Source organism: Molothrus aeneus, chromosome 6, assembly GCF_037042795.1.
Source record: "Molothrus aeneus isolate 106 chromosome 6, BPBGC_Maene_1.0, whole genome shotgun sequence".
Lineage (NCBI taxonomy): Eukaryota > Metazoa > Chordata > Aves > Passeriformes > Icteridae > Molothrus > Molothrus aeneus.
This window is the reverse complement of record NC_089651.1, coordinates 10475541-10491180: the sequence shown is the minus strand read 5'-3', so window position 1 is coordinate 10491180 and position 15640 is coordinate 10475541. Positions and strand designations below refer to the sequence as shown.

Below are 15640 nucleotides of genomic sequence, written 5' to 3'. Positions count from 1 at the left end.
GCTGTTGCCATGGCAACGGGGCCTGCGGGCCTGGGGCAACCACGGGGCCTGAGGGGACACCGTGGTGACAGGGGGAAAGCGGGGTCACAGGGCTGAGGAGTCACCCGGGTAGCAGAGCTAGCACCACAACATCCCTACAGCCTAAGATGACACCATGGTGGCAGGGCTGAGATGACACCAGGCAATGGAGGGGACACTGGTGGCAGGGCCCAAGGTAGCACCACAGGCATAGGCTAACACCATGGTGGTGTCATGGGGTTGGGTGCCAGCAAGACTCTGGCCGAGCGTGGGGACAAGGGGACTCCTGAGGGGACATCAAAATGAAAACAGGCAGCACCAAGCATAGACATGGAGGTGGCAGCACCTTTACTGCCGAGCACAGGCGCAGCAGCGTGAGGCCACCACATGGACAGTGAGGGGACGTGCCCTGTCCCTGGGCCTGTGCCCACCCCGCTGCCAGGATGGCCCCATGGCTGGATCCCGGGAAGAGTCACTGGTGGCAGCACGGTGGCAGGGGCTCAGTGGTGGCTTGCGGTGTGTCACCGCACTTGTGCTGCTGTCCAGCTGATGCCTTCCCATGGTGGCACAGCGGCCATTCCCTGCTTCAGGTGCCGTGGGAAGGGCCACTCCAGAGTCAGCTCCAGATACCGCTCCTGCGATGGCACGGGGGCCATTCCCTGCTCCAGCTGCCCTGGAAAAGGTGACACTGGAGCTGGCTCTGGGCTTCTCTCCCGCACTGTCACCTCCACTCTGGACAGCAGGAAGAACTGGATGCCTGCAGGTCCCAGCCTGGGGGGCACAGGAGAAGTGTCAGACCCACTTGAGATGTGGGACAGCACTGGGGACAAGTGTCCCTGCAGGACTGTCCCCTGAGGGCCTGGCTGGCCTATAGTGGCTCCAGGCTCACCGGGATAGTGGTGCGGCTTCGCTTTGTTCGGCGCAGGACATTCCTTGCTCTCCGTCTCTGCAGCTGCTTCTTCCTGTGTGGCTCCATCTGTGCCAGTGGTAAAGTGGCACTGGGACATCTGCACCCTCTGTTACTGTGTTCCACCCTGGCTCTGCATCCCTGCCACCTCAAAATCAGTGGCACATGGAGACTCACCTGTTGGCTGGGGCTGTGGAAGTCATCTGGGATCCCATCAGACACGGAACTGTCAGAGCCACTGGTGCTGCAGGGAGCAAGAACCATCTGCAGCCCCCAGTGGCACCAGGGGATGACATGAGGTGACAGGGGATGACATACCTGGACTCAAGCTCTGAGGGGGACACATCACTCCAGCTGCCTCCAGAGCCTGGCCCACGATCCATCCGCCGCTGCAGCAGCGCATCCGCCTCCACCAGGCACTGCTGGAGCTGCGGAACAGTACCAGAGTCATGGTGTCACCGTGGTCCTGTGGCACCAGGACACCCTGGGCCAGGCCCAAACCCACCTTGGCAGGTGCAGGGTCGCAGAAGTCGAGCAGGGTGTCACAGAGGAGGCAGCCCAGTGACTCGAGGTCCTCCACGCTAAAGTGGGAGCTTCTCCCAGCTGGAGGAGACAGGGAAAAGGAAACAAGGGCAGCTTCCCAGCCCAGGACCACCCCACTGGAACTGTCCCCGTGGCTGTGGCAGCCCCTCACCCAGTGTGGAGCCACTGAAGGCCACCTCCAGGGTGTAGCTGTGGGAGACGCCCAGGCGCCACATGGAGACCCGGCCTGTCCCCTCTTTGCTCTTCTGCACCTGGAACTTGCAGCTGGAGAAGGAGAACTGGAGGCCCCCAGGGTCAGAGTGGTCTCAGCCACACAGGGACAACTTGGGAAGCAGCACATGGGCTGCATTCCCACTGCCACCACAACATGTGGCTCTGAGGTTTCCGTGTCCCACCTTGTCAGGGGCGTTTTTGCTCAGCATCAGGGGGAACACTCGCTGGCGCAGCCGTGTCCCTGTACGATCCCCGCCGCCATCGCAGCCATACATGAATACGTTGTTCTTCCTGCTGTGCCCATGGAAGTCGCAGTACAGCACCACCTCCCGCTCTGCCAGCTCCCTGCACACATCGGGATATGGCCACCAGCACCGCCACAGGAGTGGCCCTGTGCCACCAGCTCCCCACGCCCACCTCACCTCTGGACCATGGCCCACAGGTGCCACACGCTGGGGAAGGAGCCGGGAAGAGCCTTCCCATAGGCCCTGTTGGGATCCCGTCCCGCCAGGGAGCAGCGGGAGTTGCCCACCACCACCCCATCGGGGTTGAGCATCGGCACCACTTTGAAGACGAAGAGGCGGCGCAGGAGCTGCGCGTCCTCGTGGGGGCTCAGCAGGAAATCCAGGAATCCCCGCATGGCCCAGGAGCCGCCGCTCTCGCCAGGGTGCACGCGGGCGCTCAGCACCACCGCCCGCTTGCCGGCCGTGCTGCCCGGGCCGGTGATGGTCAGCAGGGGCACGGTGTTGCCGGCCAGGCTGCGGCACAGCGCCCGCACTGTGCAGTACCGTGAGCGCGCCGGGTCGGCCGCCAGCGCGTGCAGGTAGCGCCCCAGATCCGAATAGGTGTAGGGGTAGCCGGTGGCAAAGAAGCAGGTGTCACCATCATGGGGGAAGCGCATGGTCCAGCTGAGCCGGAACAGCGGCGGCTCCCCTGCGCTGCCACGGTAATAGCAGACATCGGTCCCGACCCGGCGCCAGCCTATGCCACAGCTCTGGGCATCCTGCTGGGAATAGAACAGCGGCCGCAAACCCTGGCCATAGAGGCTCTTGGGCTTGGCCATGTTGGCGATGGTGAAGCGGTAGAGCGGCTCCTGCCGCGTGTTTTGGACACGGAAGTAGAACCACTGTGTGTGTTTGGCCGTGTACAGGTCTGGCCGCAGCATCAGCACATACTCGTAGGGACCCCTGTGTGGAGGGAAGGGCAGTGCTCCAGCTCCAGGCTGACACCAGAGGCCCCATGGTGCCCTGGCCTCTCTCTTACACCTTGATGGCCTTCTGGAGGTTCCCACTCTCAAAGCGGGACTCGAAGAGCAGCGTGGTGTCCTGGGGACCCTCCAAAGGGGCTGCTGGCGAGGAGAGTGGCCCCGGGGCTCCTCCAACCCGAGCACGGGTAAAGCAGGAGCCTTGGAGCACTGTGGGGGGAGCAGGGACAGTGGTGGGGGTCTGGGGAGAGCAGAGGCACTCAGGAGTGCTGCCTGTGCTCCCTTACCTGGGCTGGAGTGGTAGACGACAGTGCCCTGCTCCTCACCAAGGGTGCACAGGGCCTGCTCCTGGCCCATGGGTGGGCAGAAGGGCTCTGGTTTGGGGGGGACCCACTCTGGGAGAGGGGGGGACACAGAGAAAAATGCCATACACACAATAGGGGTCTGGCACAAGGGGTGAGGCGGGGGACAGCTGGAGCATCCCCTCACCGATGTGCTCAATCGTCTCTGGGATGACTTCACACTCCACAGGCCAGCGAGGAGCAGAGAGGGAGAACAGAGCCTGTGGTTCTCCTGGAGACCTCCAGGGCTGCCTTAAGGGGGCCAGTCTGCCCTGGTGAGGCGTCTGCACCACCCTGGGGTCTGCAAGAGCACCAGGAAGGGTTGGGGGCCTCCAGTGTGGTTGGGGTAGGGGCACCCCACAAAACCAAGGCAGGGACAGGGAGAAGCCCTCCCCCCACACTTGCTGTGCTGGGAGGACGCTGTGCTCAGGGGGCTGTGAGGGGATGCAGGGTCTCACTCACGGTTTGGCTCGCGCCCAGGACCTCGTTGCCAGCCAGGGTCGGTGTTGCCCATGGTGGAGGCCTTGGGATGCTGCCCGGAGGGTTCCCCCGGGGACATGACAGTCTCTTCCCTGCCTGTCTTCTCATCTTGGGGAGAACAGCGCTGCAGCCAGGGGGCAGGAGGGGACACAGCCCAGGGACAGGAGGGCACAGCGGCCAGGGCTCACCTCGGAAGTAGCCATAGAAGCGCAGGTGGGTGCGGATGAAGCTGTCATAGGGCTTCAGGAGCTGTCCCCCCCTGAACCCCCCCAGAGCTCCCTCCCTTCCCTGGGCAGCGCAGCGCCCTGCGGGCTCCATGGCTGTGAGAGCCCCGGAACAGCAGAGGCAGCGTCAGGGCTGGGCTAGCACCCGGTTGCTGAGCTACAGGGAGGAATGGGGCAGTCCTGGAGCAGAGCTGGGCAAGGAGCCAGAGGGATTTCACAGTCATTAAAGTTGGAAAAGACCTCCAGGATTATTAAGCCCAACCTGCGACCAATCCCCACCTCAACACCCAGACCAGAGCACTGAGGTGTTCATGCCATTCCTTGTCATTCCATGTCCAGTCATTCCTCAGATACTGCCAGGGCTAGGGACTCCATCACACTTTTGAGCAGCCCCTTCTGATGCCTGACACCACTTTCTATGAAGAAATTCCTCCTCTCATCCAACCTCAACTCCCCCTGGCAGAGCTTGAGGCTGTTTTCTCTGGTCCTGTCCCTTGTAGCAGAGCCTGACACACCCCCTGGCTGTATCCTCCTCTCAGGGAGTTGTGGAGAGCCAGAGGGTCCCACCAAGCTTCCTTCACTCCAGGCTGAGGACCTCCAGCTCCTCCTGGTGCTCCAGACCCTTCCTCTGCTCCATTCCCTTCTTTGGACAGCCCCTCTTACCACGAGGGCTCCAGATATGTCCCCAGGTAGAGTGGAGGCCACCTCCACTGCTGGAGGTGGCCCAGCAGTGTCAGAACAGGGGATGGGCCCGTGGCCACACCAATGCTGGGACAGCCCAGGTGCCATCAGCCTCTTGTCCACCTGGGCTCCTGTTCAGCTGCTCTCACCAGCACACCCAGGGCCTTTCCCAGCTTTCCAGCCTCTCTTGCCCCAGCCTGGAGCATTCAACAGGGTGTGTATGACCCAAGTGTAGGACCTGGCACTTGACCTTTACCCTCAGCCCTTCAATCCAGCCTGTCCAGTTTCCTCTGCAGAGCCTTCCTGCCTCCACAACCCACACACCCACCCAACTTGTAATCATGGATTACAGGGGTCTGTTGTGCTCCCCATCCCCATCTACCACCTGCCCTCAGCAGAAACAGTGAGATGGCACTTCCCAAACTGCTACAATTTATTGGACAATGGTCAAAGGAACTGTACATCTGTAAAAAAAACCAAAACAAAAAAACCCCAAGAGGTGGGCACGGCACTGCATGCCTCATGTGCTCGAGGCTGTTTTCCTCCGCTTCAGCCGTGACCGCCAGTCCTCTGGCAGTGCCTCGAAGTTGGCATTTCTCTCGGCCATGCCACTGCAGAGATAAAGCAGAATGTCAGCACCCAGCTGGCCCTCTCATGGAACCCCTTTTTTACAAGGGACCAGGAAATGTCCTGGTGCCAGCCCCCGGGCTCTGTACCTCATCAGCTGCTGCTGCTTCCACTCCTCGATGCGCCGCTGGGCTGTGGTCTCCCGGTCCTCCTCGCTGGAGCTGGAATTCTCCTCCTCATCCAGCTCCCGCTGGATACTTTGCCACTTCTTCACCAGCGATGGCATCTTTGTCTTGCCCTTCTTGCCCTGTGCCACAAAAATAACAGTGCTGAGTGTGGCTGGAAAGGAAGGAGGGAAGGAACAGTGTCGGTGTGAGACCTTCTGGCATACCTTGTCCTTGCGCCCCTTCCTTGGCTTCTCCTTCTCCGGAGGCGGTGGCGCCTTGGGGGTGGGCGGTGGGGGCGTCTGTGGGGGTGGCGGGGGCGGTGGCTGCTCAGCTGCAGTGCCCTGGGCTGGCAGGGCTCCCCGAGCTGGCACCGGCTGCGTGGTGGCCGTGGTGGCCGGGCTGACGGGCACAGCACACTCCGAGTATCCCATCATGGAAGGTGCGGGAGGTCCTGCCACACCCAGGTAGCTGGACTGCAGCCCCAGCGCCGTGGGCTGAGGGCCAGCGTGGCCCGGAGCCATGCGGAGGTTGGGCCGTCCCTGGATCTCGCTCTGGAGACGCTGGCGTGGCCTTAGGGAGGCCAGGGGCACGGCTGATGGCTGGTACTTGCCCGTGGCCATCAGGGGCTGGCTGTAGATGACGGGGCAGCTGCCAATGGTGGCCGTGCGCTGCATCAGCCCTGGGCTCATCTCCACTGCTTTCCTCTTCTGTGGCTTGGCCGAGAGCAGTGGGGCTGGGCTTGGATCGATGGTGGCCTGGAAGAGAGTGCTGAGGTGAGTGTGGAGTCAGGAGCACCATTTCCCAGAGTCTCACACTCTGGAATCAGTGGAGCCCTGGCTCCAGTGCTCACCTGGCTGCTGCTGGCAGCAGGGCGCACCAGGGACTTCAGGGGAGCATCTTCCTCTGTTCCTGGGGCAGGTGGCTCCTCACCCCCCTCATCTTCCATCTCCACTTCCTGAATCTCCCCATCTTCTCCAGGTGGTGGGGGTGGCGGTGGAGGTGGTGGGGGCGAGTCTGGGGGGGGTGGAGGCGGTGGAGGCATTTCCAAAGGCAAGGGAGGTTGGAGGACTGGGACAGAGGACTGAAGCAGAGTCCAAAATGGAGTGAGCGGCATGAGAGACGTAGCAGGAACTTGGCCTGAGAAGGATTCCTTACAAAGGGAGCCTGAAGAACAGATATTGACGCAGGCTTGAATGCATGGCCTACAGTCTGTACCACCTGCTCTTGCCCACGGTCCCGCTTGGAGGCACCACCACTGTGGACTGCCCTGTCCCCACCCCGCGCTCTGGGGCCAGGACCCTCCCGACAGCGAGGCGTACCTGCGGGGCGCTCGGCGGGCCCCTCGGCGTGCTCTCCTTTGTCTTTGGGAGGTGGCTTTGGAGGACTGTCGGGTTTTCTGTCGGCGGCACCTTGCTGTCCCTCCTCTTCGTCCTCCCCATCGGGGAACTCCCACTGCGACTCTCCCGAGCGCTCGTTAACATAGAAATAGCGTCTATGCTCCCTAGATCACAAGAAAGAGAAGGAGGCTTCAGCTTCCCTTCTCCGCCCCCGACACTCCAAGGCAGGCCTGCCCACGACAGCAGTGCGCTCTCGCAGGGGAGACCCTCGTGCAGCAGGGCTGCCGCTCTCCCACACACAACAAACAACTTTGAGGACAGAGGCAGGAGAGGCCCGAGCCGACTCGCTCAAAGCTATTTGCTATCGCTGGCTGCGGGAACGTCGCCCTGAGCCCCCCCGCTCCGAGGGAGAGGAGGGCCGGAACGCTGGCAACGTCTCGCTAACATTGGGACTTTCAGCACGGCCTTGGCTGAAAGTCGCCCTCCGAGAAGAGGCACAGGGGAACAGCCCAATGGAGGGAAGCGGCTGCCCCCCTACCCCATGGTGCGCAGAGTTTTTTATGATACTCTTGGTGTCAAACACACAGTGAATGCTAGAGAGAGGGAGCGGATCTGGGAGCTGAAAAACAAAAGAGCAAAGATTTCAAACAAAGGAAAATTAATCAAGAAAGCCAAATAGACAAAGAAATGTTTGGGTCTGACCTGCTGGCAGGAGACAGAAATCTTGTTCTTCATTCCGTCGGTGAGTTGAAGTTTGTCCTTTGGAAGAGCTGTTGGTCAGAAGAGTTGATCCAGAGATCCTGCAAAGTTCACAGAGCTCTCGCATGCGCGACCCCCCAGGCCCGCCCTCCACAGCGCTGGACACTCGCGAGAGGCACAACCAGCTCTGTCCGTCAGGGAATCGGCTCCGTCGCAAAGCACTGGGCACTCCGTTTGGATCCTCCAGTTTGGTGGCTGGCCCAAACTCTGCGAGTGCCGGACGTTTCTCTGCCTGCCCAGCACTAACAGAAGCCGCTCTCAGTCTGCCAGAGGGACGGCGCCAGCGTCGTCGGGTGGTTGATGGTCACAAATCATGTCTGAGATGTCAGAGATGAAAGGTGAGAAAGGAGGAGAGCGCGTACCTGTCCCAGTGGCAGGACCAGCCTTTAGGGGTGGCGTTTATTTCGTATTGTTTAAGCTGTTCGGCTGCGTCTTGGAGTTTGCGTTTGAGGTAGTTTCCATTGAGAGCACCTTCTCGCCAGTCTGCAATGCGGGTCTAGAGGGCAAGAACCGGGGGAAGCCGGTGAGGTGGGCTGCCAGGGGCCCTGGGGGGGACAGGACTCGAGGATCGGGAGGCTCCCTTCCGGCACGGGACGCGGGGGGCCAGGAGGAGGAGACCCCGCCTCCGCGCCAAGCCGCGCTCTCCCCCCGCCGAGGAAGGGAAGGCGCCACGAGGCTCACGCAGCACCGGCGCTCGGACGGACGGCGGATTGCATCCGATCCGCTCCGGAACACGAGGCCGGAGCGAGGGGCGAAGGCTCGGTTACCTCTGTCTGCAACAGCAACATGTGGAAGTTGGAGATAGATTGTCTGTTGATGCCCAGGAACTCCAATTTACTAGTCAGAGTATTTGCCAGCTCTCCAATCTGAAACTGCCAGGAAAAAGGGCAGAGTCAAGAGCTGTTCTCTGGGAGCAGCATCGGGCAGCTACGGCCCCGTGGCTCTTGGGACCACCCACAGCCCCTCAGCCTGGAGAGACCAGGACGTGCCACCCGGGCCCTGTGTGCCTGTCACCCCCTCTGTTAAGTCCTGCTACATCCTGCACCCCAGGGACAGGCAGTGTGGGTGGCTGGGTGACAGCTCCTCCACGGACTGCGCTCGACTCTGTGCGGAAGGACAGCATGGGCTCCGGTAGCTCTGGTACTTTGGAGTTACAGCAGAACCATCGCCATAGCAGATACCTAAGAATGCTTCCCAAATAAATGGGCCAGGATGTCATTCCAGGTTCTGTAAATAATTCCTTTCCAGAGGAACTAGCTGGAAAGCACCAGAAAGGGACAACAGCTCTGGATTTACCCCAGAGCAGAGGTAGCAGCTACATCAAAATTCAGGTCAGCTCATGGCGACCACAGCTACTCAACCCCAGCATCCCATGGAGTGAAACCTCCAATCTGGGGACATGGGGATCCTGACTCCATCCCCCTGACTGGAGGCACTGCATGGAAGCAGCCACAAGCCAGAAGGGAATCCAGAACAGGAATGTCTGCGAGTGGCATCACCACTGCTAAAGCAGGTTTTAAAAATATCTATTTTTAACTTCACTCCTCCGAAGAGGCTTTGGAATGCCCACCAAAGCCACCAAGGAAGCATCTGTCTCCAGAGGTGATGGGCCAGACAAGCAAGCCCTAGAGAAGACCAAGGCAGGCATATGAATTCCCATGTTATTGTGTCTCTGGAGAAGCCAGGGAACATCCTGGAGCAGAGAGTGACTTGGGAGCGGTGGCCCCGGTGCAGCTCCTGTAACCAGAGAGATCCCAACCCGATGAGCAAATGGTACTGGTTACCCAGGAGCTGGCATTCCTCCAACAGCTCTAAGGGAATCCTGCATGGAAAAGCACTACACGGTCTGTCACAGCACTCACTGGGACCAGAAGGAGGAGGGGACTGCAGAGGGGACCAGCAAGTCCAGCCCTGCTACAGGCTTTTATTCTTTTTATTTAAATAAATTAATTTAAAAATCAGGTCTCAAATGGATACTGCATTGAGGAAGGCTCAGTTTTGGTCTGGGAATGTTACATCTCAAAATCCTTTAAGGAGTTGTTCTATGGGGGAGATAGGAGATTTTTCACAAGGACAAAAGGACCTTCCCTTTCACACCAGAAAAATTATTTAAGTAGTGGGAAATGAGGACAGGGATAGGTAACTCTCACTGCAGGTTCCACCTGGGCTCCACTATGAGCCGGCGATTCCCCATCTGCCACAGGGAGGTGACAACATTTCCAACGTCACAGAATAACTCCAGAGCCAAATTTTATGCTGCAGGAGATCTCAGGGTAACAAGTGGCATGGGGACTAAAGGACAAACAGGAAAGATGTCCCCTACTGCTCTGTCATACTGCCCTAGAGCCAGGAGCTCTGCTATAGATCAGGGAACTGATCCAGTGCAGCCAAAGGAGCAAACCAAGGCTCAGAGAAGAGCTATCAGCAGGATGCTGCAGAAATCCCCAGGGCTTCCCCAGCTTGTATCTAAGAGTAATGCCGGGCGAAGGGCAGAGCGGTACCGTCAGCCTCAAGAAACGGAGAGATTACGGACGAGGAGTCTTCAGCCTGGAAACGGGACGACTGACCGGGCCAGAGACTGGAATATTGTTATTGGTGAAAACAAAGTCAAGATCAAACTGGTTGTCCTCTGCCACAACAACACCCAGGGCTCAGTCTTCGCCCCCCCACACCCTCCTTTCATCCAAGCTTTTGCTGCTGAATCCTACTAGAGACAGGATATTGTCCCAGCCCTGCAGAGCCCTTCCTTCACAAGCTGTTTCCACAGCCACACCGGGATCTGAGCTGTAAAAGCTTCAGGTGGGCCAAATCCAGAGCCCAAAGCTCCAGTGTCCCCAGGGAAGAGGTGGCTGGGGGAGCCAGCATGTCCCTTGTTCCTGCTGGCAGCTGGAGCACCCATCACATCCCTCATCTCACAGACATGCACCTCTACCTCTCCATACCTTTAGATCCTGCTCCTCCTCTTCCATTTTTGGAGCCCCCTGTGATTTGGCTTTTTCCTGGGGCTCCTCAGATTCTGCCTCTTTGTCTGAGCTCAGATCAGTTGCTTCTGTGCTCGGGGCTGCAGGAGAAGGAAGGACAGGTCAGTCCTTGTCCCATCACCACCCTGGCAGTGCCAGCAGCTGGCTGGACACTGTGCCTGGAACCAAAGGCAATGTGAGCAACAGTGGGCAAAGAGCTGGGACCCACCAGAGCCAGTGACAAGAGCCTGAAATTTAAAAGGATAGATGGTCACTGCTCTGTTTTGGTGGTGGGGATCCTTCCAGAAGGATAGCATGGGAAGGGGAGCATTGGAGCAGCTACAGTGCAAAGCAGCGATGAGGCAAGACCTGGAAAATTGGACATCAGGGAAGCAGGAAGAGACTAACTCCCAAAATCTGTCAATAATAGGTACTAGCTATTAAATAAGTTAATTATGAAAGACTGAAGAGGTCCCCAAAAGCTGCCAATACCAGAAGGTCTTGCCTTCAGATTACCAATCCACTGTCAAAGCAATCAATTCCAAAGAAGGAAGTTCGTGACAGAGTCTCACAGGCCTCTGGGGAGAAACCCCAATTCCCAGCATTTCCTGGTGATGGAAGGCAGGACACTTCCCTAAAACACCCTCCAGCAGCAGGGTGCTCAACTTAAACTGGTTATTTTGGAGTGACAGCTCGTTGTTCCCTAGGCTAAGGTGGAATCTGGTGCTCCTGGAAAGAGCTGGCTTCAGGGTTATTTGGAAAGCCCTCTGGCAAAACCATTCATTTTCCTATGCAAAAATGACATCACTGATTTAATGCCAGAGCTGTCATCCAGCTCATGCCCCTGCCTGAAGCAGAGGTGCCTCAGGGCCACAAGAACCCTGCAATGGGGCAGGCACCAACTCCCACTACAGCAGGACACAGCCTGCTGTAGGCACTTTTGTACCAGTTTTTCCTTGCAAAAGCAGTTCTATTCAGCTTTCTGTGCTGCAGGCACACAAATCTTGTGCTGGGAAGGGAATGGCACATCCAGAGAAAAGGAGACTCAGGGGGACCTTCTCGGTCCCCACAATGCCCAGAAAGAAGGGTGGAGTCAGGCTCTGCTGCCGGCAAACAAGAGACAGGACAAGAAGAAACAGCCTTAAGTTGTGCCAAGGGACATTAAAGTAGGATATTGGGGGAAATTTCTTAGTGAAAAGAGCTGTCCAGCCCTTGCACAGGCTGCCCAGGGATGTAGTAGTGTTCCCACCCCTGGAGGAATTAAAAAATCATGTGGATGTGGAACTTGGGGACATAGGTTAGTGGTGGCCTTGACAGTGCTGGTGGAACAGCTGGACTCCGTGACCTTAGAGGGTATTTGCAACTTGAACAACTCCATGCTTCTACAATCTGGGAGTCCCAGAGCTGCTGGGCATAGAGCAGTCCTTAAAATGCTACAGCTGGTGCATTTTGGGAAGCACAGCTCTAGGGGATCCAACTGGAACATGAGGGCTAGCTCTGTACGACTGATATATCCATACACACCCTGAGTTGAACCAGCCTCTCAGAAACAGGGGCTGCCTTGCCACACAGGCCGGAGTTACATTCCCTACACACTGAGTGTGGGGCCCTGGAGTGGCTCCAGGGACACCGCAGCTGTCTGGAATTCAGTACCAGGCAGCTCAAAAACTGAACTTGACAAGTGCAGGGTGCCAATGTGCCACAGGCTGGATTTGTGATGTTGGAAGGAACAGGAAGGCAATGGGATGTGAGGCAGCTGTTATCTGTGTCCTGTCTCCCAAGAACCACTGAATACGGAACTCTTCTCCTTATGTGGGTAATTAGGATAGGGAGACTGCGGCAGAGGCGCAGCTTATCCCAGTGAGGCTGGGCTGTGACAGAGCCACCCCTCACCTGTCCCCACCTGGCACAGGTACCTCACAGCCCTTCCTGGCACTGCTCTGCGGGTCCTCAGGGAATGGAAACCCCCCACTCCTGCCTCCAAAGGAAGCCTTTCCAATTACCTGCTTCTCCTGCTTCTGGGCTCTCCCGGGCTGTTTTGCTGGGGCCTCGACTGGCAGACTCGGGGCTGGCGGCTCCCACGAACAGTTTCCATTTGCCTCTCTTGGAGGCCAGCCTGCGGGACACATCCTGCGGGGCCGACTGGCTCCCGTCAGAGAGCGGGCTGGAGCCTGAAACGCTGCCATCCCCTTCCTCCAGGGCACGCAGCTCCGCCTGCCGAGACACAACACCCCAGTGTATTCCCAGCAATACCATGGCTGCCACTGTGGCCCTGTTTACAGGACAAGCATCTCCCATTACCTTTTTCCTCTCCAGCACCATCTCCAGTTCAAGTGTGTCCTGCTCCTCCTCCTCCTCTGCGCTCTCCCCTGACTGCACCACACTGCACAGATCCTCCTGCCCTGTGTCTTCCAGGGGGTCCCTGCTGGGCTCTGGCTCTTCTGGAACAGCTGGCGCCTCTTCCACTTTCGCCTCCTCTTCCAGAGGTGGCTCAACCTCCTCTTTGCAGATCATTTTCCTCCTCCAGCGCTCCTCTTCCTCCTTGACCACGTCGGGCACGAGTGGGGCCAGGAGGGCTGCAGCCACACCCTTCCTCTCTTCTTCACTGTTGGAGAGAGCCTGAACTCCTTCATTCACTTCCTGTGGGATGAGCTCCATGTGAGCTTTCTAGCAGCTGCCTGGGAAAGAGCCCATACTACCAGGCCCCTCCTAGGGCTGCGGATGGAGCAGAGCATCCCAGCTGCTTCCAAGGACACCCAAGGAGGTGCCTGCAAGCCCCATGGCAGCCAGAACCACACGACTGACCTTCTTCACCTCTCGCTTGCTGAGGCCGGTCCCACGGCCAGCGCTGCCTGGGGTCCCCTTCTCCTGAGGGAATGGCTCCGTGGCTGCCATGAAGCTGCCGTTGGTGCCTGCCACGGTGCTGCTGAGGAAGAGAAGAGGGAATGAAGGGCAGGATTGGGACAACATCACACAGGGACACATCCTGGAGATCTTGCCCACCTGTGCTGGTAATGCTGCAGGCCCTGGACCTGCGTTGCCAAGTACTGCGGCAGCTCCCAGGTCACCTCGTTGCTCTGGGTGTTCCAATAGTAGTAGCAGCCGGTGTTCTCATCCCACACTTCCTGCCAGTCACCCATCTCCAGCTCTCCCACTGCCAGGGAACAAGGACAGCCTGTCACTCCCCTCTCCCCCTGAGTGAGACCCATTTGTCAGCACCCCCTCTGGAGAGAGGAAGGCCTCTCACCTCCGGCCAGCGAGCACTGTGTGTCGTACTGCCACTCGGGGGCCGGTGCCGAGCCCGTGCCATTGGCTGTGCCCGACGAGGGGCCCGAGCCCGACTCCTTCGGCTCTGGGCGGGGAGGCATGGGGGGTGGCACGGAGGAGGAGGAGGAAGAGGAGGCAGCAGCGGGCTCAGCGGGCTGTGCTGGGGCTGTGATGGCGTCGATCTCCTGTAAAAACAGCATCCCACCAGGAGCTTCAATCCCAAGCAAAATCAAAGCTCTGACTAATGAGGACAATGCCTTGCACTAAGAAACTGCCCTCCTCCCGCCATCCCTCCCTCCCTCTGTCCCCGCTGGAGGGGCACTCACAGCCAGGAAGTTCGCCAGGGTGCTGTCGATGTCAGCAGAGTTGCTGCCGTTGGCATCCGTGGAGCGGGCTGGCTTCTCCGGGGTCTCACCTTCCTCATCATCACTGTCAGCATAGGCACCCAGCAGGCACAAACCTCCTGCAAAAGGGAGAGTGAACACTCAGGGGAACCCTCCTGCTGCCACAGGGCACTAGATCCCACCCTCCACCTCTGCTCCAGGTGCCACTGTGAGAACAGCCTGTGTACAAGTGCCAGGGACAGCCTGGGGAGAATTAGTACAAGAAGCAGTAATAAAATGCATTTAGGAATGAGCAGTCACCTCTAGGAGCTGCTAACAGCATGACTAAAATAATCAACATGAAAACAACTCCAACCCCAAAGTGAATCATTTTAGGAAAGGGTTAACTCTCTTCCCTTAAAACTAGTAGTTAAAACGTGGTTAATTATCCTGTGTTAAAAATACGGGGTTATGGAGAAGAAAACAAACACAGTCCCATAAAAGTCCCTAAATTTAGCACAAAACCCACCACACTTAGAACCAGAAAACCCACACTCAGCATCTCCAAAAACTATTTTGGAACTTCACAGCCCTGCACTTTTAGGACCAAAATCCCATACATACCACCAAACAAAGAAAAAAAAAAAAAAAAAATCACACAAAGGACCAAGCTCCTACATTCAGGACTCCCAAGCCCCCACATCAAGTACCAAAAACGCCTAGACTTAGGACAAAACGCCTCTTTTAGGACCAAACTCCCCACATTTTAAACTTTAAATCAATCATGGCTTGAACCCAAAAAAATTATATGTGAGAATCAACCACCCCCAAAATTAAGACAAAAAGCCCCATTTAAAACCACAACGCCAACATTTTTTTATCATTATTGTGCAGCAGGGACCACAAGCCTCCCCAAAATCCTGAAATTCTCCCCCTAGTTTTTCAGGGGGGATGTAATCCCGCGTCTCATCCCACAGCGCTCCCTTACCTGTGGCCTTGACCGCGGCGGGAGCGGGTGGCGGCGGATTCGGCGGGTTGCGGGGCGGCTCCGCCACCGTCTCGGGCTCATCTACAGGGCAGAAGCGTCAATCACGGGGGGCTCATGCTGGGGGGATGGCGGGGGAGGAGCGGATCGGGACCACCCGGTCCCGCCAGGCCGCGCTAGGCCTCACTAGGCCGCACCTCGCCAACAAAGCGCCCCCCACTTCCACCCGCCTTCTTCACCTTACCGGGTTCTGAGCCCGAGTCGCCCCCCTCTCCCGCGGGTCCTGCCGCCTCGTCGCGGCGCGGGGCGGGCGGGGAGAGCTGCAGGATGGGCCGGCGCCCGGGCGCGGCCCGCGCCTTCTTCCCCATGGCGGCGGCGGCGGCTGCGCCTCAGGGCTGGAGCCGCGCGAGCCGCGCAGAGGGGGGCGGTGTGTTGACGTCACTAAAGGGGCGGAGCCTGCGCAAGACCCGCCCCTAGGAGCGGGACTGCGGGCGTGCACTCCCTATGGAGGGGGACGAACCAGAGGTTATGGCTCCATCTGGACCCGCGGCTCCCTCCTGCCCTACAGCGTGGTCCTGGTCCTTGATCCTAGAGCCCCATCCTATCCCGGAGCCCCGTCCTGCCCTCCAGGGCTGTGGTCCCTTGCTATCCTATAGCACCACCC

At 58.6% G+C, this 15640-nt stretch overlaps 2 protein-coding genes across 3 annotated transcripts; both read right to left on the bottom strand.

Annotated features, from left to right (window-relative positions):
- Positions 1-109: 109 nt before the first annotated feature.
- Positions 110-4024, bottom strand: AGBL2 (AGBL carboxypeptidase 2). Its single transcript, XM_066551697.1, has 14 exons — positions 3895-4024; positions 3689-3814; positions 3626-3635; positions 3375-3520; positions 3173-3280; positions 2945-3095; positions 2104-2868; positions 1864-2026; positions 1620-1746; positions 1431-1528; positions 1244-1353; positions 1103-1169; positions 908-994; positions 110-789 (listed from the first exon to the last, which is right to left on the bottom strand). Exons 1-14 carry the CDS (start codon positions 4022-4024, stop codon positions 367-369), a joined length of 2511 nt encoding a protein of 836 aa, XP_066407794.1. The 3' UTR covers positions 110-366.
- A 1002-nt stretch (positions 4025-5026) lies between these two features.
- On the bottom strand, positions 5027-15344 carry FNBP4 (formin binding protein 4). Of its 2 annotated transcripts, none has more exons than XM_066552101.1 (16): positions 15221-15344; positions 14980-15060; positions 13995-14131; positions 13649-13853; positions 13405-13555; positions 13207-13327; positions 12703-13041; positions 12405-12615; positions 10384-10502; positions 8209-8313; positions 7804-7937; positions 6665-6846; positions 6196-6509; positions 5570-6100; positions 5328-5485; positions 5027-5222 (listed from the first exon to the last, which is right to left on the bottom strand). In XM_066552101.1, the coding sequence occupies exons 1-16, from the start codon at positions 15342-15344 to the stop codon at positions 5132-5134; spliced, it is 3003 nt and encodes a 1000-aa protein (XP_066408198.1). In that variant the 3' UTR covers positions 5027-5131. The 2 variants fall into 2 exon arrangements, with proteins under 2 accessions (XP_066408198.1, XP_066408199.1); XM_066552102.1 differs by having other exon boundaries at positions 13207-13324.
- Between the last annotated feature and the right edge of the window lie 296 nt (positions 15345-15640).